At 46.9% G+C, this 26134-nt stretch overlaps 1 protein-coding gene across 1 annotated transcript in view; it reads left to right on the top strand.

The window, feature by feature from the left end:
* BAALC (BAALC binder of MAP3K1 and KLF4) overlaps nt 1-23501 on the top strand; it is a 95549-nt gene extending 72048 nt beyond the window's left edge. The window contains exons 2-3 of the mRNA XM_068984144.1: nt 7372-7538; nt 23391-23501. Coding sequence (XP_068840245.1) covers nt 7372-7538; nt 23391-23501 — 278 coding nt within the window. The remainder of the gene's footprint in view (nt 1-7371; nt 7539-23390) is intronic.
* The last annotated feature ends 2633 nt before the right edge of the window (nt 23502-26134 follow it).

Below are 26134 nucleotides of genomic sequence, written 5' to 3'. Positions count from 1 at the left end.
CAGCTGGTAAAGAATCCGCCTGCAATACGGGAGACCTGGGTTCGATTCCCTGGGTTGGGAAGATCCCCTGGAGAAGGGAAAGGCTCCCCACTCCAGTATTCAGCCTGGAGAATTTCATGGACTATAAAGAGTCGGACACGACTGAGTGACTGTTTCTTTCACTTAGGTGGCTCTCACAAACACTAAAATTTGAGAACTGCCTCCTTGGGAGCTTTTCCTCAAAGGTAATGTGAATGAATACTTGCTGAGACCACCAGCTTTGGACATATACAGAACCAGAGTTAAACTTCAGTTTCTTTTCCTACAAAATAAGGTTCACTCCCCAAGGTCCCAGGTAGGAGAGGGCTGGCCTGGAGGAGGAATGCGGATGAAGCTTGGGATCTAGTACAATGCAACTTTCACAACAGTGTCCCCCCAGTCTGGGTGACTTGGCACCCTATAGGGTTGCCAGATAAAATTCAGGACACCTGGTTAACTTGAATTTCAGAAAAACAACAATAGTTTTTCAGTGTAACTGGCAACAATGCCAAGGTGAGTTTCCAGGGTCCAGGGGCTGCGAGGACAAGCTCCGTAGAAGGATTTGGGACATTGTTCCTTGATTGACAGCCTCTGTGTCTCAGTCTCCAGCCCTTCCAGATATTCTGTGAGCTTCTCGGATTATTTAAATGAATCACTTTTTTACTTTAATTCACTGGCGTCAATTTTTGTTGCTTGCAGCTCTGCACTCTGACTGATAGAGCATCTGTAGCTCCCTACTCAACAGCTTACCATCTGTTCTCTCTTACCATCACTCCTCTGAGCTCCCCTTGAAGCCACCAGGAGCATCCCAATGACACAGTCTCTCTGGCTTTTCTTGATTCTATACCCTTTTCTGGTGGAGGAGTGTGTAGAGGACACAGGGCACCCATGGAAACTCTGCTGGAAGGGAGCTAGGAAAGTAAAGGCCCTACCTCAGCATGCCTCTGCAGAGACCCCAGCTCAATAGCTCATGATGCCCACTGGCACCCAACTAGAAGCCAGTGGGCAAGGGAGCCTGTGAATATGGCGCTTTTCAAGTCAGTTCTAGGACCTGGAGCAGGGCGAAGACGAGGGGAAGGTCATATTGAGCATGCAGGGTATATATGCTGTCTTAGGTTTGGTTCTCCTGAAGCAGAGCCCGAGATGGGGATTGTATGCAGCTGACTCCTGGAGATACTCCTGGGAGGAGAACCATGTGAGGGAGGGAGCCTGGGAAGCAGGGTGGGCCAGGGGAGGGCGCTGGGCAAAGATGTGTTAGTTTCAGGATGAGTCTAGTCCCAGCTTCCTCCCCTGAGTTACTTTGGAGAAAAGTTTTTTGTAGAAATTATCCTGCTCAGAGGCGTGGGTGCTGGGCTCTTATACACACACCCCTACACACTTTTTATTGGCCGTGGACTATACCTGACATAATCAACCAAGCCTCTCCCGGTGAGGGGGCCTCCTTTGACCAAGGACAGGCCTTAGGAGAAGGGGGCAGGCATGAGCTATTGGCCGCCAGCATGCACCGCAGCTGGGGTCAGATAACTGAACCTGGGTGGGGGCACCAGTAGCATCTGTCAGAAGGACATCACCTCCTTGTTATCTCTGCATGATGAGGTCAAAATTCTTTTCCCCTTGTGTAATTTTATAGTTGACAGGTTTTCTAATATTGAGTCTTATTATTTTTGGAACTAGACACGTCAAATTAAATCCATGCAGTGAAACCACCTGATGGATTGTAGGCATACATATCCTTAACCCCCTGCAGTGACCTCTTGACCACACTGAGCAGATGGTCCTGCTCTCTGGCAATGCCAGGCTCCAAGCTTGGCCCTGTTTCACTGCTTATGATCAGGGATTTTCTTATTTATCAGATTCAGTATGAGCTTCCCAGGTGGTTTGGTGGTAAAGAGTCTGCCAGCCAGTGAAGGAGACACGGGTTCAATCCCTGGGTTGGGAAGATCCCCTGGAGCAGGAAGTGGCAACCCACTCCAGTATTCTTGTCGGGAAAATTCCATGGACAGAGGAGCCTGGTGGGCTACAGTCCATGGCGTCGCAAAGAGTTAGACACAACTGAACAACTGAGCACACACACATGCATCAGGCTCAGTGGGCCAGTCGTTGAGCTCTTCATAGACCCTGCTTGTGTGACTCATAGATCAAGAATGTAATTAATATGGCTGATAGAGGGGGGCACCTGAGGAGTCAAGGCGGCTGGTGTTGGACCTTAAATAATAATAAGAGCAAAGGGACATGCATGCTCAATCACTTCAGTCGTGTCTGACTCTTTGCGACCTTGTGGACTATAGCCCACCAGGCTCCTCTGTCCATGGGGATTCTCCAGGAAAAAAATACTGGAGTGGGTTGCTATGCCCCCCTCCAGGGAATCTTACCAACTTGGGAATCAAACTCACATCTGCCTGCATCTCTAGCACTGCAGGCAGATTCTTTACCCTCTGAGCCATCTGGGAAGCCCACGTGCCAAACATATTCAGTTCAGTTCAGTCGCTCAGCCGTGTCCGACTCTTTGCAACCCCATGAATTGCAGCACGCCAGGCCTCCCTGTCGATCACCAACTCCCAGAGCTCACTCAGACTCACGTCCATCGAGTCAGTGATGCCATCCAGCCATCTCATCCTGGGTCGGCACCTTCTCCTCCTGCACCCAATCCCTCCCAGCATCGGAGTCTTTTCCAATGGGTCAACTCTTCGCATGAGGTGGCCAAAATACTGGAGCTTCAGCTTTAGCATCATTCCTTCCAAAGAAATCCCAGGGTTGAGCTCCTTCAGAATGGACTGGTTGGATCTCCTTGCAGTCCAAGGGACTCTCAAGAGTCTTCTCCAACACCACAGTTCAAACGCATCAATTCTTCGGCACTCAGCCTTCTTCACAGTCCAACTGTCACATCCATACATGACCACAGGAAAAACCATAGCCTTGACTAGACGGACCTCAGTCAGCAAAGTAATGTCTCTGCTTTTGAATATACTCTCTAGGTTGGTCATAACTTTTCTTCCAAGGAGTAAGCGTCTTTTAATTTCATGGCTGCACTCACCATCTGCAGTGATTTTGGAGCCCAAAAAAATAAAGTCTGACACTGTTTCCACTGTTTCCCCGTCTATGTCCCATGAAGTGATGGGACCAGATGCCGTGTTCTTCATTTTCTGAATATTGAGCTTTAAGACAACTTTTTCTCTCTCCTCTTTCACTTTCATCAAGAGGCTTTTTAGTTCCTCTTCACTTTCTGCCATAAGGGTGGTATCCTCTGCATATCTGAGGTTCTTGATATTTCTCCCGGCAATCTTGATTCCAGCTTGTGTTTCTTCCAGTCCAGCATTTCTCATGATGTACTCTGCATAGAAGTTAAATAAGCAGGGTGACAATATATAGCCTTGACGTACTCCTTTTCCTATTTGGAACCAGTCTGTTGTTCCATGTCCAGTTCTAACTGTTACTTCCTGACCTACATACAGATTTCTCAAGAGGCAGGTGAGGTGGTCTGGTATTCCCATCTCTTTCAGAATTTTCCACAGTTTATTGTGATCCACACAATCAAAGGCTTTGGCATAGTCAATAAAGCAGAAATAGATGTTTTTCTGGAACTCTCTTGGTTTTTCGATGATCCAGCGGATGTTGGCAATTTGATCTCTGGTTCCTCTGCCTTTTCTAAAACCAGCTTGAACATCAGGGAGTTCACGGTTCACATATTGCTGAAGTCTTAGAACCTTAATATATGTTGTCTTGTTTAACCCTTACAATAGCCCAGGAAGCGGGAATTATTCTTCCCATTTAATCGTTGAGAAAGTCCCTAGACTGGGGATTAAGAAGGAGCTCTAACTTTTGTTCAGCCACCAGTGAAAACTGAAAACACTAGACCAAATGAATGGCAATGTTTCTAGGAGTCGTGAGCCTCAGCAGAGACCCACAGGGAGTCAGCGGGCTGCTGAGAGGGTAGGACTGACCATGTGCACCGCAGCCACAGCAGCTCTGCCTCGATCTGTGTTGTTAGGACTGGCTCTTCCTGGGGGTGCCACCAGGGCAGCCCCACAGGGCCTGCCAGGCTCAGAAGGGGTCTGTGTTTAGGATTTAATGCCCTGCAGGTGCCATCCTGAAATTCTTAATAGTTCTGTCTAAATTTGCGTTTTGTAAGTGAAATACTACGGGACAGGAGAACAGGTGCCAGGAGCTTGGAGCTCTGCCTTGTGCCCGGTCCCACTTCCTGTTGCCTCTCGGCTTCTGTGTTCTCCACTGTCTGCTCTTGGCCAAGTTGCTTTTCTTTTTCCCAGTCCATCACAGACAAATAAATGGTCCTATGTATATGATTAACACCCAGCTCGCAGCAATTGTGCCTAACCTCATGAGTTTGACAACACTGAAACTGGTCTATACCCTCTTCAACCAGATAAGTTCAGTCTGACAGGTTCACCCTTGGATGTTCCAGTGATGTCAGATGGTCATTTGTTGTTGTTGCTCAGTTGTGTCCAACTCTTGAGACCCCATGGACTGCAGCACGACAGACTCCCCTGTCCCTTACTATCTCCTGGAGCTTGCTCAAGTTCACGTACATTGAGTCAGTGATGCCATCCAACCATCTCATCCTCTGTCATCCCCTTTTCCTGCTGCCCTCAATCTTTTCCAGCATCAGGGTCTTTTCCAGTGAGTCGGCTTTACACATCAGGTGGCCAAAGTATTAGAGGTTCAGCTTCAGCTTCAGCATCGCTCCTTCCGATGAATATTCAGGGTTGATTTCCTTTAGGATTGACTGGTTTCATCTCCTTGCAGCCCAAGGGACTATCAAGAGTCTTCTCCAGCACCACAATTCGAAAGCATCAATTCTTCCATGCTCAGCCTTCTTTATGGTCCAGCTATCACATCCGTACATTTCCAAATGCTTGTGTTCAGTTCTTACAGTTATCCCACGGCAGACTCAGTAACAGCAGTGGGCCATGATAAGATGCTCTGCTTTAGACTCTTCTGTGGGTGCCAGGATCCTGGAATTACCCGTCCAAATCACACAGACCTGCTTCCAGGGTCTTCATGGGCCTCTTCACCTGAGTCATTCTCCCGGTTTGCATTTCCCTAGGCCGAGGGGCAGCTGTTTGCAGGGGGCAGTGGGGATGGAGATTGAGTATGTATGCTGGGGTGTCTGCATATGCGTTTGAAGCACTGCTGATGCAGGATGGAGGGAGGATGGGAAGAGAAGGGGGGCAGGCTGCCAGCTGGTGGAGGAAGAGGAGCACAAAGATTTGGGGGGAGCCCAGCTGAAGGAATCCAGCCATTTCTCAACACATCTGGAACTCATCCAGAGTGCCTGCCAATCAGGAAACTTTCGATCAGGCATCTTCCATTTTGACTTAGTGTTTTGAATTTGGATTTCTATCCTGTGACCATGGTCAGGAGCCTCCTAGCACTTTGCAGAGCAGGTGGGTGGCATGTGGACATGTGTGTCCTTCAGGTCCCTCCCTTAGCTGCACGGAGACTGCAGCCTCATCAGCTCTGCCCCTCCCTCTCTTAGTGTTTCAGGTACACAGCTTCTGATGCCTGCCTCGTGCCAGATTTCTCAACACTCTGGGAAAGGATTTTGTTTATTTTCCTTAAGTTTGAAAGCAAACACCCCAAAATTAAGACCCCCAAAGTAACACCCCAACACCCCAAAAGTAAGACAGGCAAAGACTCAAAAATTTAAACACACACACACAATTAGCCAATAGGCATGTAAGTAATATATCTTATGTTTACATTTTATTTGTAAAGGATATTATGAATGATCCAAATGAACGGCTGGATAAAGAGGTACACAGGGCAGGGTCTGAAAGAGTTCCAAGCACAGGATCTGAGCTGTGGAGCTGGGGTGTGCCACCCTCCCAGCATCTGTATGCTTTCACCAACTTGGAAGCTCCCCCAAACACTGTCACGTAGGGATGTTTAGGGAGGTTTAATCATGTAGGCATCATCAGTTACCAACTCAAGTTCCCAGTCCCTCTCCCCTCCCCAGAGGCTGGAAGGTGGGGCTGAAAGTTCCAAGCTCCTACTCAAAGTCAGGTCTTCCTGGCAACCAGCCCTCATCCTGAAGGGGGCCACCTAGGGGGCCACCAGGAGTGGCCTCCTTATAACAAATAGTGCTCCTCTCTTTCCTGTCACTCATGAAATTCCAAGGAGTTTGGGAGCTCTGCGTCAGGAAACGTGAGCAAATACAAAATGTTGTCACCGAAGGTGCTGCTGTCCCCATTATTACTCGGGAAATGACAAGGGTTTTAGGAGCTCTGTGCCGGGAACCGGGGACCAAGACCCAATGTATGTTTCTTTTTGTATCACAACGTCCTACCCTCACAGACGGCTCCGTCATTGCCGACTGGCCTTGGAGGAGCAGAGGGACTGGCCTGCCCTGCTGCCCTGGGCCTCCCTGTGGCCATCACAGCCTCTGCTGTCTTCCTGTCTCGCCCTTGCCACCTGCACCCCCAGTGCTCCCTGGACCACCTTTTGTCTTTCCAATTAAATACTCTTTATCCATGAAGTCCTCCTCTTGCTTTTCTTTTTCCTTTTTTTCTTTTTTTTGGCCTCCCCCCACAACTTGTGGGATCTTAGTTCCCTGACTGACCAGGGATTGAACCCTCGCCCTCAGCAGTGGCAGCTCGGAGTCCTAACCACTGGACCACCAGGGAATTCCACCCTCTTGCTTTTCACTGAGGCCATATTTAAACTTCATTCTGTCCTTTCTTGGCCTTCCCTGGGAGGAACCACCTACTCAGTCCAACACCTTGAAATGGAATTATGTAAAAAACAATGTGTTACCTTCAAACTAGTAATCCCACCTCTAGGAATTTATCCTAGGAGATAATTAAGAATAAAACTTTAGCCCCACTGGCTTTCATCACTGTAACATTTGATATGAAAAGGTAAAAATAAATATCCAATTAGAGGGCATTAGTTAAATAAATAGTAACATATCCATACAGTGACAGACCAGACAAAGTGTATGGCAGAATACTTAAGGGTGTGGGAAAATGTCAATGATGTATTATTAAGTAATAATTTGAGGTTACAAAATTATTTTAAAGTCTCATTTTTGTAAAAACGGAGACTTGTCTGGTAGTTAAGACTACAGGCTTTCAACACACAGGGGTTACAGGTTCGATCCCTGGTCAAGGAAATAAGACTGCGCATGGCATGCCATGTGGTCAAAAATTATTTTTTTAATTTTTTTTTTAAAAAGGAAGAGGAAAAAACCCACACGTCTTCTTTTAGAAAAATGTAGCTCTGCATGATGGGATTTCTGGGTGACATTTATTTCTTCATTTCTGCTGTCTTGGGGATTGTTTGCAGCAACTGCCATAGGCAAGACTCTAGTCCCATGCTCTGCTTCCCTCCCCGTAGGTGTGCTGGAAGATGGTGTGACCTCCAACGGCGTGCCCCGATCGACAGCCCCAAGTGGAATATCCAACCCAGAGAAGAAGATGAGCTGTGGGACCCAGTGCCCGAACCCTCAGAGCCTCAGCTCAGGCCCCCTGGCCCAGAAACAGAACAGCCTGAGAACCGCAGAGGTAGGTCACAGCCGCAGAACAGACTGGGGACCGGAGTCACGGGGGAGAAGGTTGCTTTCGGGCAGCCACGCTGAGACTGCATCCACGGAAGCAGCCTTGATGGCTCACCTTGCCAAAGGAAATTCTCCACCCACCCGTGTGAAAATCGTTGCAAAGAAAACAGCACGGCCCCACCTCCCACCCCCTGCCTTGAGGGCTGCTGTGTTTAGTTGAATCAGCGGAAATGGGTCCTTGATATTTGGGCTCTAGAGGAAGTGTGTGTTTGTTTAAATACAGCTTTGTTCAAGGGTCTCTTTGCTGTCACATCTTGATAGTGAGGACTGTACTGGTTGCAGGAACTAGTCCCAGGCCAGGCAGTCGGCCGTCACAGGGCTTGGCAGGGAACGAGACCAGAGTCCAGCGTGTAGGAGGCAAGCCTGGAGTCTTACCTCACCCTCCAGCCAGGCGGGCAGCAGGAGGGTCCCCGGGGCGGGGCTCCTGTTGTAGGATATGGTGACGGCACCACCCCACACTGTTGCTATTGGAGATGGAGTGGGGCTGCAGAGTCCCTGGACCTGGCTGGCATCCTTTCTGATTCTTTCTTTTCTCTCAGAGCCATTCTTGGGAAGGACTCTTCCTGCTGCTGCTCCTGACTGCTCCTTAGCAGACCAGCACAGGGGTCTGCAGTCTTTCCCCACCTGCCCCGACTCCATTCTTCCCTCTCACTCCCTCACCATCCCCCATAACCCACTTCAAAGTCCACTACTTACCTGCTCACTCAATACCTGTCTTTCCCGTCTCCTCTGTCAAAATTCACTGCTCCTATCCCTCAGGCCAGTGCCACCTATTGTATGTCTGAAGATCCGACTGGATTATCTAATGATAGAATTCTTGCTCACATCAGTGAGTTGCCTCTCTAAGCTTTGGTCAGAAAACCTGTTGCAAATTTAGCTCCCAATACTCCTGGACTAAGTGGCTTTGCAGAAATCACTCAGTCCTCCAGAGTCTCAGGTTTCTTATCCACACAGTGGGAATGATACCAAAATGAGAAAACAGATGGGCCTGCTCTTTGGAAACTGAGACGTGCAGTGAGAAAGGCAGTAAGGATTCAACAGGGGCTGGTTAGACACCCAGCACCATAACCCCGTGAAAGGAAACACTGATGGTAGTTCTTCAGACACACAGAGGGTCATGGCTGGGGGGTAGATTTGAGGGCAGCGGTGGCCTTCCTGGGTTCCTGTATGGTCTGCTGACCTTCTAGAGGCCCAAGCATCATTGCCATCTCCCAAGGCAGTCTGGGTCCCACAGAGCGACGCCCAGAAGCTCGGTCACTGCTCTAGGGCAGGCCCTGACTTTTGTTCTCCAGCCTGCTCCCCACACCGCACCCTCACCTTTTGAGCCAAGATGTGCACAAAAGGAAGGAAGCAGCTTCACCCGGTGTGACTGTGCCTTCACTTTAAAGTCCATCACTTTAAAATTGTGTCGTGCTTTCAGGTCTTCTGGGCTTCTCAGGTGGCTCAGTGGCAAAGAATCCACCTGCCAGTGCAGGAAATGTGGGTTTGATCCCTGGGTCAGGAAGATCCCCTGGAGGAAGAAATGACAACCCACTCCAGTGTTCTTGCCTGGAGAATCCCAAGGACAGAGGAGCCTGGTGGGCTATACTCCATGTGGTCGCAAAGAGTCAGCATGAGAGCATGCACGCTTTAGGTCTCCTGGCTCATTCATTCCACCCAAGAGCGTGTAAAGTAAGCACCATCCCATTTTATAGACAAGGAAACTGAAATTCACTTGATAGATGACATGAATAGGTCCTATAAGTGCTAGAGATGGGTGTCAGTAACATTAAGTTGAAACAAGTGACTATAAGAAAAACAGAGCAGTTAGATCTTAAAGTCCTTTTTTTGTTGAAGAATAATGTATTAGTCAGCTATTGCCACAATAATGCTGCATGACAAAGCAAATCAACATTCAGTGGCTTAAAACAGGAATCTTTCTCCTCGCAATCAACCGTTACTTGAATGGCTAGACCTGACTTCAGGCTCCAGGTCTAGCTTAGTCTGTTCCGTGTATATTATTCTGGGAATCAGGCTAAAAGAGCAGCGGCTCTCTGGGGTTTATTATACCTGTGGGAAACCCAAGAGGGCAAAACCATTTCATGTCATTGCTCCCATCAGACCCTCTGACCTCCTATTGGTCAAAGTAAGTCACATGGACAAACCCACCATCAGCAAGACAAGGAAGTGGAGTCTGTCTGCAGCAGATAGCAAAGGATTAGCAATCTACTACATACACCATACATATAGAAAAATGTTCAAGTCAGTCCTAAGTGTGATGAATTTTAATAAGGTCACACGCACATGTAACCATCATCTGTAAGGAGACACAGAACAGTATCATTACTCCAAATATCCCATGTGCCCCTCACCATAGGGACTTGGATGCGCCAGTCACTATCCACCCCCATAACATAACTAGTCTCTGACATCTAGCATTAGAGATCAGTTTTGTTTATTTTTGACTTTTATAAATGGAATCATATAGTATGTGCTCTTTTGGGTCCAGCTTCTTTTGTTCAGCATTATGCTAGTGGGAATCATCCATGGTGTTGTGAGTTGCAAAAATATCCTCATCTCCACTGCCATGTTTATTCCGTTAAATGAATACACCACCATTTAACTCGTACTTGAAGGACATTTGGGTTGTTTCCAGTTTAGGGCTGTTGTGAACAATACAGCTGTTAATGTTCTTTTTTAAAATTAATTTTTATTAGAGCAAAGGTGATTGCAGCCATGAAATTAAAAAAGACGCTTACTCCTTGGAAGGAAAGTTATGACCAACTTAGAAAGCATATTCAAAAGCAGAGACATTACTTTTCCAACAAAGGTCCATCTAGTCAAGGCTATAGTTTTTCCAGTGGTCATGTATGGATGCGAGAGTTGGACTGTGAAGAAAGCTGAGTGCCGAAGAATTGATGCTTTTGAACTGTGGTGTTGGAGAAGACTCTTGAGAGTCCCTTGGACTGCAAGGAGATCCAACCAGTCCATTCTGAAGGAGATCAACCCTGGGATTTCTTTGGAAGGAATGATGCTAAAGCTGAAGCTCCACCTCATGCGAAGAGTTGACTCATTGGAAAGGACTCTGATGCTGGGAGGGATTGGGGGCAGGAGGAGAAGGGGATGACAGAGGATGAGATGGCTGGATGGCATCACTGACTCCATGGACATGAGTCTGAGTGAACTCCGGGAGATGGTGATGAACAGGGAGGCCTGGCGTACTGCGATTCATGGGGTTGCAGAGTCGGGCATTACTGAGCGACTGAACTGAACTGATAGTTGCTTAAAGTGAATGTTACATATATACACGTATATTTAGTCTTTTTTGTATTCTTTTTTTCCTTTTTGTCCACATCATGTGGCATGTGTGATCTCAGTTCCCTGACCAGGAATTGAACCTGTGTCCCCTGCACTGGCAGCTGGGAGTTTTAACCACTGGACCACCAGGGAAGTCCCAACTGTTAACATGCTTGTGCCCTTTGGTAGACATTCCCTTCTCTGGAGTATATACCCAGAAGTAGAATTCCTGGCTCATAGGGTGGGTACATATTTGACTTTAACAGATACTGACACAGTTTTCCAAAGTGGTTATATCACTTAACATGCTAACTGGCAGCAGATGAGTTCCAGTTAGGGAGCATAAGAACGTAAGGCCAGTAAGCTGCGCTTAGTCCCATCTTTCTTAGGTCTTCTACATGCAGCCTGGGGTCTAAGCACTTCGTCATATCACTGATCCTCACAGTGTGGATATTGTTGTCTCCAGTGTACAGATAAGAATGGAGCCTCGGGTGCTTCAGGAAAGCTCTCCCCACTGTGTGGTAGTTAAAAGGGGGCCGGGTAGAGCCCACCCCGCCTAGGCTCCAGCCGCACTGAAAACTGTGTCGCTGGGAGTGAGGATCACACATCTGAGCAACATGACCAGCACAGCACTGGGTGGGAGATGCCACACAATGATAAGCCCAACACACAGCTTTTGTGTTTTCAGATTCAGCGAACAATGCTGTGTACTAAGTATTTCCAAAATAAGATCAAGGAGCAGATAGCTTCAGTTTTAAGCGTTCAGACAATTGCTGAAGTGCATCAGTGGTCTTCCAGTCCTGAGACCTCACCAGCCACAAGTTGTCCTGTCTTCTCAAGGGCAAAGATTTCTACCAAAGGTGTCAGCTTACAAGACAGGCCCACCTCTGATTGAAGCTTCTGTTAACACAGCTCTCAGCTGCCTAGAATCTGCTTTTTTAAAAAAAAGGATTGGGCTTCCTTGGTGATCTAGTGGTTAAGAATCTGCCTGCCAATGCAAGGGACAGCAGTTCAATCCCTGGTCCTGGAAGATCCCACACGCCAGAGAGCAACTAAAGCTTGTGTGCCACAATGACTGAGCTGCTGTAACTAGAGAAAGCCCGCACGCAGCAACAAAGACCCGGCACAGCCAAAAAATACACAAATACATAAATCTTTTCAATAAAGAGAAAATTATTTTCTTCCTATTCCATCCAGGGCTTTTGACACACCGTCTCTTCCTGGTGTGTCTCGTACTCCAGGCTAGAGCTTCCTGCGTCTTCTGTGTCTGGCTCAGGCAGTATCCACTGGCCTCTTCCGATCTGCCTTTGGCTCCCGCAAGAGCACCTGTTAGTACTTCACAGCGTTCCCCTGGACATCATCGGGCCACCAGCTAAGGGTTCTTGGGCACTTTTTTAAAGCTTCCCTTCTCCGGAAGAACCTGTTCATGAAGCATGCATCATCATGCCCATGTCTACTCTTTAGTCCCGTTGAGATTGACAGACCGTGTTTGTGGGTTAAAGGCAATCCTCACCTGGTGTGGAAAATTTCCTTGTCGGGTCGTGTAAGAACGTTTTGGATTCATTCATCTGATGCTCACCCACGGAGTGCTGTCTGGGTGCCAGGCACTGTTCTGATGCCAAGGGTCCAGGAGTGGAAGAGGCAGCTGCCGATTTTAATGGCACTGAGCCTGGGGAGGCAGGTAACACAGGGTAAATGAACAGAGCCTTACAGATTCGAAATGGTGTTGCGAAGGAAATGAAAGGTCACTGGTAGGGGATGGTAGTTCAGCTCAGTTCAGTCGCTCAGTCATGTCCGACTCTTTGCGACCCCATGAATCGCAGCACGCCAGGCCTCCCTGTCCATCACCAACTCCCGCAGCTTACTCAAACTCATGTCCATTGAGTCGGTGAGGCCATCCAATCATCTCATCCTCTGTCGTCCCCTTCTCCTCCCTAGCGATCCCCACAGTTCAGATCACTTTCCGAAGGGTGATGGGGCAGCTGATGCCTATGAGCAGCCGCACCTCGCATTTGGAGCCCTGCTCCAATCCACACCGCATCAGACCGACCACATCTTTCTTTCAGTTCCCACTGGCCTCTGTCTCATGCCTGGTGTTAATAGGTGATAACTGGCAGAAAGAATGTGACAGAAGTGATGCTTCACGAGTTGGAACTGTCTCGGTGGGGCGCTCTTTCTTTCTCTGTTAAACCTTGATTTGCTCCAGTCACCTGGGACCTTTTTGATTGAAAAGCAGCTGATAGATCATCGGCTGTCTCCTCCCCACCCCTCCCTGAGCCCAGCAGACAACACAAGGGGAGCTCTGTTGCTGCCTGTTCTCCCATGCCAATGAATTGCTCGGGAGCTCGGGGCCGCCTCCAGACATGACTCTCCAACCCGTTTCTCCAGGCTGAGGACTCCTGTTTTCCTCCTCCAGAGCTGTCTCCTCAACTATTCAGCTAAGGTAGAGAAGTAAATATGGAGGTAGCTCTGGGCACACGAAACTCTGGTCTGTGGCCGGCCTCCCAGTGGAGCCTTCACATCCTCAAAAGCTTCATCTTTTGGGGTTTGCTTTATTATTCTCGTTAGAGTAGCCAGACCTTGCCAAACAAATTAGCCGATGCCTGGACTGGTTCTCGGCTGAGTAGCCTCTCCCTTCTTTGCTCCCAGACCCCTCCTCTCTCCAGTGTCTAATTGTCAGCAAGGCTTGGCACGGTCCAGGAAAGGTAGGTGAAGCCTCAGAGATGTGGATGTGGATGTGACCTGAAGGCAGGGGCGTAATCCCAAAAGGAGGATGAAACCAGCCCAGAATTTCTCCTGGTGGCGGTAATATAAGATCCATGAGTTTGGAAAGGAAATGTGAGTTTCTCTTGGAGAAACAAAAACATGACCTTAAAAGGAGAGAGAGAGAGAAAAAAAAGGCACATTTAGGACAACAGGAAAGGAAGACCGGGTAGAAGGGGCCTCCTCTGATGCATGTTCTAGTTTGCGCCTGGGAAAAGGAAGCAAAGAAGCAGTTTAGGGGTGGGGTGTGTGTGTGGTGATTTCCACAATTGCATGTATATATTAGCTGCTACCTTATGTAGATGAAGAATTGCAGGACTCACTGTTCACCTAAGGGTCTGCAGAAAAACCAGTTTGATGAGAAGACTCAGGGCAGAGATGGAGAAGGAAATGGCACCCCACTTCAGTATTCTTGCCTAGAGCATCCTGTGGACAGAGGAGCCTGGTGGGCTGCTGTCCATAGGGTTGCACAGAGTCAGACACGACTGAAGCGACTTAGCGGCAGCAGCAGCAGCAGGGCAGAGACCTTCTTATTCTCCTTTGTATTCTTCCATTGTCCCCTGAGCCTGCTTCAGGAGTGTGCACCTAGCATGTACTCACTGATTGGTTTTTTAATTGGAGGAAAATCGCTTTACAAATTGTGATGGTTTTTGTCCTACAACAACACAAATCAGCCATAATTACACATATATCGCCTCTCTCCGCTCCTCTCACCCCACCCTTCTAGATCATCAGAGTGCCTGGCTGGGTTCCCTGTGCTATACAGCAATGTCTCGAGCCTGTTATACAGAGTGAAGTAAGTCAGAAAGAGAAAAACAAATATGGTATATTAACTCACCAATTGTTGATGAATGCGGTCAGCCTGGGACTTCATTAAGACTAGAAAGATTTCCCACGGGTCCACTCCCAACTCACCCAACCCCACCCCCCGTGCCACCATCATATGATTGATGACTGTTCCCTTGGAGCCAACTGTTTTTCTAAAGCAGGTTCTACTACCCTCCTAGCATTTGATCTATCTGAGGTTTAAGTTGAAAAGCAACAACTCCTTTTGGCACCAGATACCTGATAAATAAAAACCCCTAGACTTGGTTAGCCTGAACTAGCACAAGTGGCTGTGTTCTGTGTAGGATTTGCTTTAGGTTTGGGGAGCTCTTGAGAATTTTACCCAAGGCATGGTCTGACCCCTGCCTTTGGAGGCTAGTATCCTGGGCCTTGGTGGAGTTGCTGAGATCAAATGTTTCCTGAACAACCTCGTGTTAATGCCATGCTGGAGAAGGAAATGGCAACCCACTCCAGTATTCTTGCCTGGAGAACTCCACGGACACAGGAGCCTGGCAGGCTACCGTCCATGGGGTTGCAGATAGTAGGACACTAATGAGCAGCTAACATAACATATTGAGAGTTTTGCCTGAGGCATGGCCTGACTCCTGCCTTTGGAGGCTAGTATCCTGGCTCTCGGTGGAGTTGCTGCGATCAAATGTTTCCTGAACAACCTCACATTAATGCCAAATAAATTCCTGGAATTGGGGGAACAGCTAGAAGTCTGTTATGGTGTGTCTCCTTTTAATGGGGCTGATGGAAAAGAAGAAAAATGTCTTGAGTTGTAGCTGTCAAGGCTCAAGTTTTCATCTTTTGGGAGGGCGAGGAGGAAGAACCAACATTTCAGTGTCTACTGTGAACCAGACACCCTGTGTATATACATGGCATTATCTTTCCTCCTCACAGTGTAAGTGGGCAGCAGCACCATTCATTCCCCGGCTGGGAAACAGACTTGGAAAGGTAAGGCCACCGCGGTACAGGGAGTAGTGTCTGGCTGTGCTGGAGTTCAAATCCAGGTCTGTCTGCCTCCAAACCCTACGATCTGTGTCCCATTTCTTGAAGCAAAGTGGTGGAGAGTTTAGTGTGCATGCTGGCGTTTGTAGGAATCTACATGTGAGACCCAAAGCCCACATCCACCCTCCTACCATCTTTAGTTCAACTCACCACCCCTGTTGACATTGTGAAAGAAAATGAAAGTGAGTCATTCAGTTGTGTCCAACTTTTTGTGACCCCCATGGACTGTAGCCTGCCAAGTTTCTCTGTCCATGGAATTCTCCAGGCAAGAATACTGGAGTACATAGCCATTCCCTTCTCCAGGGCATCTTCCCAACCCAGGGATCAAAGCCAGGTCTTCCTGCATTATACACAGATTCTTTACCTGTTGACGCTGACTTTGGGCAAATTGCTTTAGCCTGAGTGACTTCAGCTGCCTCCTCAGAAAAAGAGTACACAGCTGCATTCCTGGCCGTTTTTTTTTTTTCCTGGCCATTTTTCAGGGATGGTCCAAGGAACAATTAATAATGAGCATGATTGAAATCCTGTAGGAAAGTTCTAGAATGTTTAGGCAGGGCAATGCAAACAGGTTCTCCTCCCAGGGATTTTTTTTCTCTTTCTTTCTGAAGATGTATCTTTACACTTAAGTCCTTCATCAGATTGTCAGGTGTCTGTTATGTATTAGGCAGTAAATTAGATGCTGGGAATACCAGACTAGGTCCCTGCCCCCTTGAAGTTTTAATCTAATGAAGATGTAAAAATAAGGATGTAAACAAGCAGATAAATAGATAACCCAATCTCTGTTTAAAGGCCAAGAAGAACGTACAGAGTACCAGGAGAGGAAATGAGACAGCCCCATACTGTGTCCACTTAGAAAATCCCTTCAACACTCCCTAAGAAATGATTAGCTGTGATCACCTCTGGGGAAAGCACAGTGTGGCCCCAGCATGGGAGCAAGTGTTGCTCATCACTGTACCCTTCCCTACTCTGTGAATTTCTTTTTACCATAATTACATATCATTTTTATAATTTATAAAAAATACTAGTTACATAGAACATTGGTGTCTGATAAATCATGATCTCATGGACTTCCAGGTGGTCCAATGGTTAAGAATCCACCTGCCATTGCAGGGGACGCCGGGTTAGATCCCTGGTTGGGGAACTACGATCCCACAGGCCGCATAGCAACTAAATCTGTGCTCTGCAACTAGGGAAGCCAGTGCAATGAGAAGCCTGTGCACTGCAGCAAAAAGCAGGCCCTGCTCACTGCAACTAGAGAAAGCTCATCCACAGCAGTGAAGACCCAGCACAGTCATCAATAAATAAATACATTTTCAAAAAACATTTTGATCTCAAGAAGCCTTGTTTTTCTTCATTGTCTACAAGGAGCTACAAAAAGGTCGGTACAGCCCTGTTAGGTATATTCGTGGAGTCAAAATAAAGCAAAGAACATCACTATTTCCATTTGGGAGAAAAGTGAGAAAAGGCTGAGGCGATATAGCTGCCCTCTTGAGTTCAGGTCTCCTTTTGCGGGAATGAGCTGGCTCATTGACTTTTAAAACCTCGAAAGAAGCACATCCATCTGCCAGGAAGTTATCACAGTCAGTCTGGTTACCCTTGAGAAATGGTAGCCAGTAAGTTGCTATTAATTAAAAAGGCAGTATCGAGAGGACTAAAATCTATGGTTCTAAACCTGCAGAAATTAAAACGAGGCGAGGGGAAAATAGAAAAGCTGTAAAACTGGGCGAGAAACCAGAGTGTGGCCATTAACAAAAGCCAATGGTGATAAAACTCGCAAGACAAGAATTTTAAAAGTGGAAGGACTGAATTAACAGACAGCCACAAAAGGAAAAGGTGCCAAACAGGCTTCTCTCAGCATTGAGTTAAGGACCATAAGATTTTCTTTTTTAAGCCAATAATTGCAATAGGGACACATTTTGCTTTCCTGTCATTGAATAAAGAGAGTTGGCTGTTAAACTAAAAGGCTCAGATGGCTAAAAACCACATCAGAGGGGGAAATATCTGTGTCATACAAAATGCCATGGTCCCAGAAGCACAAGTGGTGTAATTATTCAGTGTATCTATATAGCTCTTGTCAAAAGAGGGCAAAACAGCTTACTTCTTGGAACTTCTAGACAAATTCTCTGGCCTTGTGGTTCTCTTTCTCATTCATCTTCTTTGTCCCTCTCATTTGGGCTTCAAATCTGAGGTTTCCAAGTTGTAACTACATTTTAGCAACTGCCAACCTCCTAGATAATTGTGCCATTATAAAAAGGGTGGTTGCCTCTCTGAGGTCTCAGACTCGGAAGTTTCTCTTTCCTGTTTTAAGTCAATGCACTGTCACTCTAATTGTTTCATTTGTCATATTAAATATACTGTAATTATTTGAAAGTGGATTTGTTTATGGCTTGGAATCGTCTGTGCCCGTTATTAGAATACAGATCTCCAGTTTGTTCTTTATTCAAAGACAGATCATGTAGAGTTATTATTATTGTTGGTATTTAGAAGTAGCCCCACCAATAGGGTTCTGGCCTGGAGAATTCCATGGACTGTATAGTCATGGGGTTGCAAACAGCTGGACACGACTGAGCGACTTTCATTTTCACCAATAGTGATGGTTTCAGTAGAACAAGAAAGATTCCCAGAATGTGGGATTTTATTTGAAGACAGTCTTGGGCAAGCGAGGAGAAGCTGATCACCCTAGTAATGTTAAATCCGTCTAGTCAAGGCTATGGTTTTTCCGGTAGTTGTATATGGATGTGAGAGTTGGACTATAAAGAAAGCTGAGCACCAAAGAATTGATGCTTTTGAACTGTGGTGTTGGAGAAGACTCTTGAGAGTCCCTTGGACTGCAAGGAGATCCAACCAGTCCATTCTGAAGGAGATCAGCCCTGGGATTTCTTTGGAAGGAATGATGCTAAAGCTGAAACTCCAGTACTTTGGCCACCTCATGCAAAGAGTTGACTCATTGGAAAAGACTCTGATGCTGGGAGAGATTGGGGGCAGGAGGAGAAGGGAACGACAGAGGATGAGATGGCTGGATGGCATCACTGAGTCGATGGACATGAGTTTGAGTGAACTCTGGGAGTTGGTGATGGACAGGGAGGCCTGGCATGCTGCGATTCATGGGGTTGCAGAGTCGGACACGACTGAGCGACTGAACTGAACTGACATGCTTAATTCTTTCCCAAACCCTCCTTACAAAAACCAGTAAGAAACAAGCATTATTCCCTCTTTCAGATAAGGGAGCTGAGTTTCAGAGGTTAAAGCAATGTCTTGTACAGCTTGTTGTTTAGTTGCTAAGCTGTGTCCAATTCTTTTGCGACCCTGTGGACTGCAGCCCGCTCTTAGGCTAACTAATGGCAAAGCCTCGTGCCAAGTCTATCTGGTCCCCAAAGCTTGTCCTTTGAACGTCCTCATTGTCAGGCTTTTTATTCACAGATTTAAGAAATTGCCCCATGGACTTCCCTGGTTGTCCAGAGGCTGGGACTCAGGGCTCCTAACTCAGGGGGTGGGTTTGATCTCTAGTCAGGGAATTGGATCCCACCTGCCTCAACTGCTGCCATTAAAGATTGCATATGCCACCACAAAGATAGGAGACTGAGCACAACCAAATAAATTTTTTTTTAATTGCTCCAGTGTACTTGAGATGCAAGCTGTACATATTCTGCGGCTTTTCTGGGAATGACTGCTTTGTAGCCTTTAACTCTTAAACAGGCTGAAAAACTAACGATCATCCAACTATTAAACGTTTGCTTGGATTTTTTTAAACTTATGAAGGCAGATTGAACCATGGAGCAAGAGCACTTTCTGTGTAGAATTTTTAATAACTTTGTGAAACCTTGCCAATAACTCTAAAGAAAAGCAGTTCTACAGTTCAGAAAGTTTACATTTCCATTCTGGAAAGCTCTCTTACTGCCTACTGGTTTGATGGGAATGCCGCCCTCCACTTGGCTTATTTCAAATAAGGCCTCTGTGTCTCTCCTCCGTGCTGCAGCCCTCTAAGCTTTTATGCAATAACACCCAAAATTGAAATCAGATGGAATCAACCTCATACTCACTACTGTTATATTTCGGAAACAAAAATGGTTGTGGACTTTATGGGTTTTCTGCTTTTAGGAAAAAAATAAACCCATAAAAGTCACTGCTAGGCCCTAGAAGGTGTGGAGGATCTAAGTGAAAAGTGAAAGTGTCAGTCGAGTCTGACTCTTTGCAACCCCATGGGCTGTAGCCCACCAGGCTCCTCTGTCCATGGAATTCTCCAGGCAAGCATACTGGAGTGGGTAGCCATTCCCCTCTCCAGGGGATCTTCCAGACCCAGGTTTGATCCCTGGGTCTGGAAGATCAAACCCGGGTCTCCTGCATTGCAGGCAAATTCTTTACCATCTGAGCCACCAGGGAAGCCCCAAGAGCAAGACTAAATTCTTAGACAGTATTGACTACTGATAGTTAAAGAAAGGGTACACTCTCAGATATGTGTTTATTCATTCATTCACCCATTTATTCAACCAAAGTTAAATTGAAGGCATAGGGTTTCCCTGGTGGCTCAGAGGTTAAAGCGTCTGCCTACAATGCTAGAGACCTGGGTTCGATCCCTGGGTCGGAAAGATCCCCTGGAGAAGGAAATGGCAACCCACTCCAGTATTCTTGCCTGCAGAATCCCATGGATGGAGGAGCCTGGTGGCCTACAGTCCATGGGGTCGCAGAGTCAGACACAACTGAGTGACTTCACTTTTCTATGTCTCAGACTATGCTAGGTGCTGGGAACTTGATGAGGAAAACAATGAAATCCTATCTCATGAAATCAGTGAATAAGGCTAAAGTTGCATATAGTCAAAATGATCGATAAACATCCCCCAAATTACCCATGAAGTATTATCTTAGGTCAGGTTCCCTGGAAGCAGAGCTTGACATGAGGATTCTTGTGCAAGTAAGTGAGTAAAAGCATAGTCTTAGGTGAAACCCTTAAGGTGGTGGGATGCAGGGTGGGGCAGAGGACCAAGTTCTGCAAATACTGAGCTCAGCTGAATAGTTGTAGCTGCAGCCTCAGCCTGATCCCACAGGGAGCTCCAGAGCATGAATGGCATCATGGATTTATACCCCCTTGAGGCAAAAGGGCCAGTCTTTATATTCCCCATGATCAGGCATTAGCTTTGGGCTATCTCTAGAAATTCAGGTATAACCTGTTTGGTATTTCTGGGTGAGATGGCTCCAATCAGATGAAGGCAATTCTCGAAAGAAGGGTGCAGCTCTGAGTGATTAGCAGCCAGAACTCAAAACAGTTGAGGGATGGAGGCGCCAGCCAAATAGAGGGCATCTAAGAGCAGCATCGCCAGCAGCCACTACACAGGATTTATGCGACCTGTTCAGTTCAGTTCAGTTCAGTCACTCAGTCATGTCCGACTCTTTGCAACCCCATGGACTGCAGCACACAAGGTCTCCCTGTCCATCACCAACTCCTGGAGTTCACTCAAACTCATGTCCATCGAGTTGGTGATGCCATCCAGCCATCTCATCCTCTGTCATCCCCTTCTCCTCCCACCTTCAATCTTTCCCAGCATCAGGGTCTTTTCAGATGAGTCAGTTCTTCACATCAGGTGGCCAAAGTATTGGAGTTTCAGCTTCAACATCAGTCCTTCCAGTGAACATTCAGGACTGATTTCCTTTAGGATGGACTAGTTGGATCTCCTGGCAGTCCAAGGGATTCTCAAGAGTCTTTTCCAACACCACAGTTCAAAAGCATCAATTCTTCAGTGCTCAGCTTTCTTTATAGTCCAACTCTCACGTCCATATACAACTACTGGAAAAACCATAGCCTTGACTAGACGGACCTTTGTTGGGAAAGTAATGTCTGCTTTTTAATATGCTGTCTAGGTTGGTCATAACTTTTCTTCCAAGGAGTAAGCGTCTGTTAGAAACCTGCATTTCATCTGTTTAAATACAACAGGGCAGTTATTATCCAGTGAGGCAACAGGCTACCATGTCTTAGGATGCACTACAGATGAAATCATTGGCTTATGTTCAGGAACCATGTTGTATGAAAAAGAGGCTTCTGTCAACTCTAGACTCACACCCAGAATGGGGAGATGCTTATGCCGAGAGATGCTCCCGCACATCTGAGACTTGTTTTCCAGGAAGCCAGCTCTGACATGTCATCCTGTGGGATGTTCTTTGGGAAGTCAGCACTGTGGGAGAGGGGGCCGGAAGCAGGAGTGGGGCAGAGGAAGTGGAGCCACAGTGAGGCCCTGACCATAGCCTCAGTGACCCCACCCCACGGGGGGCCCTGGAGCTAAATGGCCGGTCAGGGCTGGCCTGCTTTGGGTCAGATAGCTAGGCGTTTATAACCCTGCGGCACCCTCTCATTGGGCCACCTCGGGGAAGGAGGGCCCAGGGTGAGGGGGCTTTCTGCAGCTGAGACCACCCTGAAGAGACAGCCTGAGGCTGTTTGATGGCTGCACTCTCTGCAGCTGGGCAGAGGGCCACCCTGGCGTGGGGGTTGGGAGCACACACATCTCTCTCCAAGATGGCGACGACTCGGGAGGCCTGTCTGTTGCTCACTTGACGCACGTGATCACTGAGAAGAAGGGGCTCAGAATTACCCTCCCCCACCCCCCACCCCCCTGACTGGTTAAGGTTGTCTTCTCTTGAGGGGAACTGCGAGGATTGTGCACATATGCGTGAGGAATCTGCAATTGAGTCAGTGCTTTCGTATTTACTATCAATCCTGGACTTATCTCACTGGTGTGTCTTCACTTAGAAGTGGGTAATCTACAGATTTAGAGAACAAACGTGTGCAGAGAGGTAAGGAGAGAGGGGGCGATAATAGGGTTTTGGTGTGTGGGGGGAACAGTTATTATAGGATTATATGAAATCATGTGTATAAAACTTTCAAAAATTGTAAGGCACTGTGGAATTTAAAGAATCTTTCATTTAACTAAAAAATTGAAGGAAAAAGAAGTGGACAATTTATCCTATTTTCTAGTTATCATACTTACCAGGTCTTTTTTTTTTTTTTTTCTCATTTTGGTTAGTGACAGGCATTGTATCTTATATTCATTATCTTAGTTCAGTCGCTCGGTCATGTTCGACTCTTTGTGACCCCGTGAATTGCAGCATGCCAGGCCTCTCTGTCCATCACCAGCTCCCAGAGTTCACTCAAACTCACGTCCATCGAGTCAGTGATGCCATCCAGCCATCTCATCCTCTGTCGTCCCCTTCTCTTCCTGTCCCCAATCCCTCCCAGCATCAGAGTCTTTTCCAATGAGTCACCTCTTCACATGAGGTGGCCAAAGTATTGAAGTTTCAGCTTCAACATCAGTCCTTCCAACTGAACACTCAGGACTGATCTCCTTTAGGATGGACTGGTTGGATCTCCTTGCAGTCCAAGGGACTCTCAAGAGTCTTCTCCAACACCACAGTTCAAAAGCATCAATTCTTCGGCACTCAGCTTTATCTTATTTAGTGCTTATAATAACCTTATGAGTTAGGTACTATTATTATCTTCCATCTTACAGATGAGGAAACTCATCTAAGGGTTAGAGAGGTTAGAAAAAACTTGCCTACACTGAAATTATAAAGTCAGTGTTCAAACCAAAGTCTGTCTGACTCCAAAGCTCAAACCCTTAGCTATTCTACCAAAGCTAACCGTGAAATCCTTCCCATTGCCCTTTGATGGACCTTTGCTAATTGATTCATTCATTCCTTCAACACTGCTTTACCAAGCATCTCTTATGCCAAGCTCTGCGCTAGGTTGCTAAAAGAGATTCAACAGAACAGCCTATGAAAAGGAGTATTCGTGCATGTGTCCTTATGAGTTATTCTTCCTGCCTCTGTGTGTGTGTGTGTGTGTGTGTGTGTGTGTAACAACTTCAAGAGATTAATGCCAATATGAGGACCTTTGGATATTTCCTAGTAACTCAATTCACTGCATTAAACTTTTTAACAGGCTAAAAGGGACACTAAGCGGACGTCTGCGAAAGAAGTCACCATTAATGTCGCAGACAGCATCCGACAGGTGGACAGAAGTCGAAGAATCACAAAGAACTGCATCAACTAGCAGAGTGTTCCGCCAGCTGAAGGGCAGAGGGACTTCCTTGGTGCCCTTCACATCCTGGATACCGTCAAGGAAGTTTGAAGAAGAGCTTGCCCTTGCTGCGTGGGAGCACGGCCAAGGGCTTTGGGATGCTGTCTTCGCCTGTTGAGACATTCTCAGCCTCCTGTATGTCACATAAATGCACTGGCACAGTATTCCCATAGGGTAATAAACCACAAATGTGTGTTCAGTTTGCCTCTGGTAACTCCTGCAGTGTGGTCTGATAGAAAAATGGTGAGCAGAAGCCACAGGCCAGTTTAGGAAACAAAAGTGGGAGGGGTGGGTTTCCAGCTGAGTCATGGGCAGTTCTGTGCTCTTCTGTTTCAGGCCAGCTTATTCCTTCATTCTTCCTTTATTTTAAAATACTGCTATCACAAAGCTTACTTAAAAGCTGGCCTTCACCCAGTTTTCTTGAATGAGGAATCAAGAAACAGGAAAACTGTTACTCTTGTTTCCTTAGCTCAATATGAGACAGATTCAGATCCAATTTTAAAGGAACTAACCCCACCAACAACCAGTGTGTCCCAAGGAGGCCTCGGTGATAACAGTCACACTCATTTCTCTCTCACCTGTCTTCAGCATCCCCCCAGGCTGGGGTCCACAACAGCCTCTGAACAACAATATTACAATTTTGGTCACTTCAAATGCCCTCAGGGCTCTGCAGATGTTGCATTTTTTCAGCTTCCCACTTTGCTTGTTTTCTTGAGTATTTTTTCTCTCCAGTAAGACCTTTGGCCCAATCAAAGACTAGGCTCACAAGAGGGAGAAAATCTGGAACATGTTGGCTTCCCTTAGGCCTCTCTGCATAGCTCAGGACTGTGTCATTTGGTATCTGCAAAGAAATCCCTTAAGGAAGTTAGTACCTGGTTGGTGTGAAGTCACATGGACTTTAGATCAACATGCACTTTGTTAGAAGTCAAGTAGCTGAGGGGGTAAATAAAACAATTTTTTTTGATAGGAATAAAATTTTCTAGCATTTCTTTAAACATGTTAAGTGGACATATTTTCCTCCAAAGTAATGTAGCCTGATTTTTAAAGGACTGTCAACAGGCCTGGAGTTGGGAAAGGCAGGACTAAAGTTGTACTGAATGATACCAGTAAACTCCATGTTTAGCAGAAATGCACAGTCTGATGGTGTATGTTTATCTAACATAGTCCAGAGAATTAACACGAGCTGGCTAAAAATTCAGATCCTTGGCCTCGTTACCTCCCAGCTATGTTATTCCTCAGACACAAGCGGGCAGTGTCCTTCCTTCCTTCAGTGGACTGTATATTTATTCATTAAACATTAAGTGACAACCTTGTGTAAGGCAGATGCTGAGAGATTTAGAGTCTGGCCAGTCACTGCTGTGGGCTTCCCAGGTGGCACTAGTGGTAAAGAACCTGCTTGCCAATGCAGAGATGAAGAGATGTGGGTTCGATCCCGGGGTGGGGAAGATCCCCTGGAGAAGAAAATGGCAACCCACTCCAGTAATCTCTCCTGGAGAATCCCACGGACAAAGGAGCCTGGTAGGCTGTGGTCCATAGGGTCACAAAGAGTCAGACACGACTGAAGTGACTTAGCATGCATACACACACAGTCACAGTTGTATATCCTGAATCTGATGGTAAAATAACTAGGAGGCTGGTTTACATTGAGATATATGTGGTGTGAATTGCTCTGCAGTGTAACCTCATTTTTATGGTCAAGTTAGGTTTCTCTCTCAAACTACAGATCTGGGCTTCCTTCTGGTCACTCTACAAGACTCCATCATACACAAAACTACAGTTTTACCAAGTCTTTATCATTGTGTGATTCTTTGAGAAAGGGCTTTTAGGGAACTTTAGGTTCCAAAACTTTTACAAATAATAATAAAGCAAAACCAGTGACTCTGGTGTCCCCTCTGGCATTACTCAGCAGGAGCCACCCACTGCCAAAACTTGGCGTTCGTCCACCCTCTGCCAAAGCTTGGTGCTCATCGAGCCAGCAAGTTCAAGGGCTCGTGCACCGCGCTTCTGTGCAGGTGTCCCTGCACCAGTCACCCTGCCAGTTGCCAGCTGAGCCCCCTTCCTCTTCACAACCTTGTTTTTGCATCACTTAACTACTGTAGGTTGTTTGGAATTTATTAACTTGAGAGGGTGTCTCTGGTTTATCTAGAAACAGTTTCCACTTCTGGAGGAGAGGGGAATAAAGGGCATTACATGATCTTTCCTGCTCCAGAACAATCTGGACGGGTCATGGTGGAGGGGTCTGACAGAATGTGGTCCACTGGAGAAGGGAATGGCAAACCAGTTCAGTATTCTTGCCTTGAGAACCCCTTGAACAGTATGAAAAGGCAAATTTGTGTACATAGCTGCTTAGATACCTTGTTTCTTTTAAACAAAAGGCTTTGGGCTTCCCTGGTGGCTCAGTGGTAAAGAATCTGCCTGCCAGTGCAGGAGACCCTGATCCGGGAAGATCCCACGTGCCTCGGAGCCACCAAGCCTGGGAGCCACAATTACTGAGCCCACGTGCCACAACCACTGAAATCCGAACGCTCTAGAGCTTGTGCTGTGCAACAGGAGAAGCCACTGCAATGAGAAGCCCTCGCACCACAACCAGAGAGTGGCCCCTGCTT

Source organism: Capricornis sumatraensis, chromosome 11 (assembly GCF_032405125.1).
Source record: "Capricornis sumatraensis isolate serow.1 chromosome 11, serow.2, whole genome shotgun sequence".
Taxonomy (NCBI): domain Eukaryota; kingdom Metazoa; phylum Chordata; class Mammalia; order Artiodactyla; family Bovidae; genus Capricornis; species Capricornis sumatraensis.
This window is presented reverse-complemented; position numbering and strand designations above follow the sequence as displayed.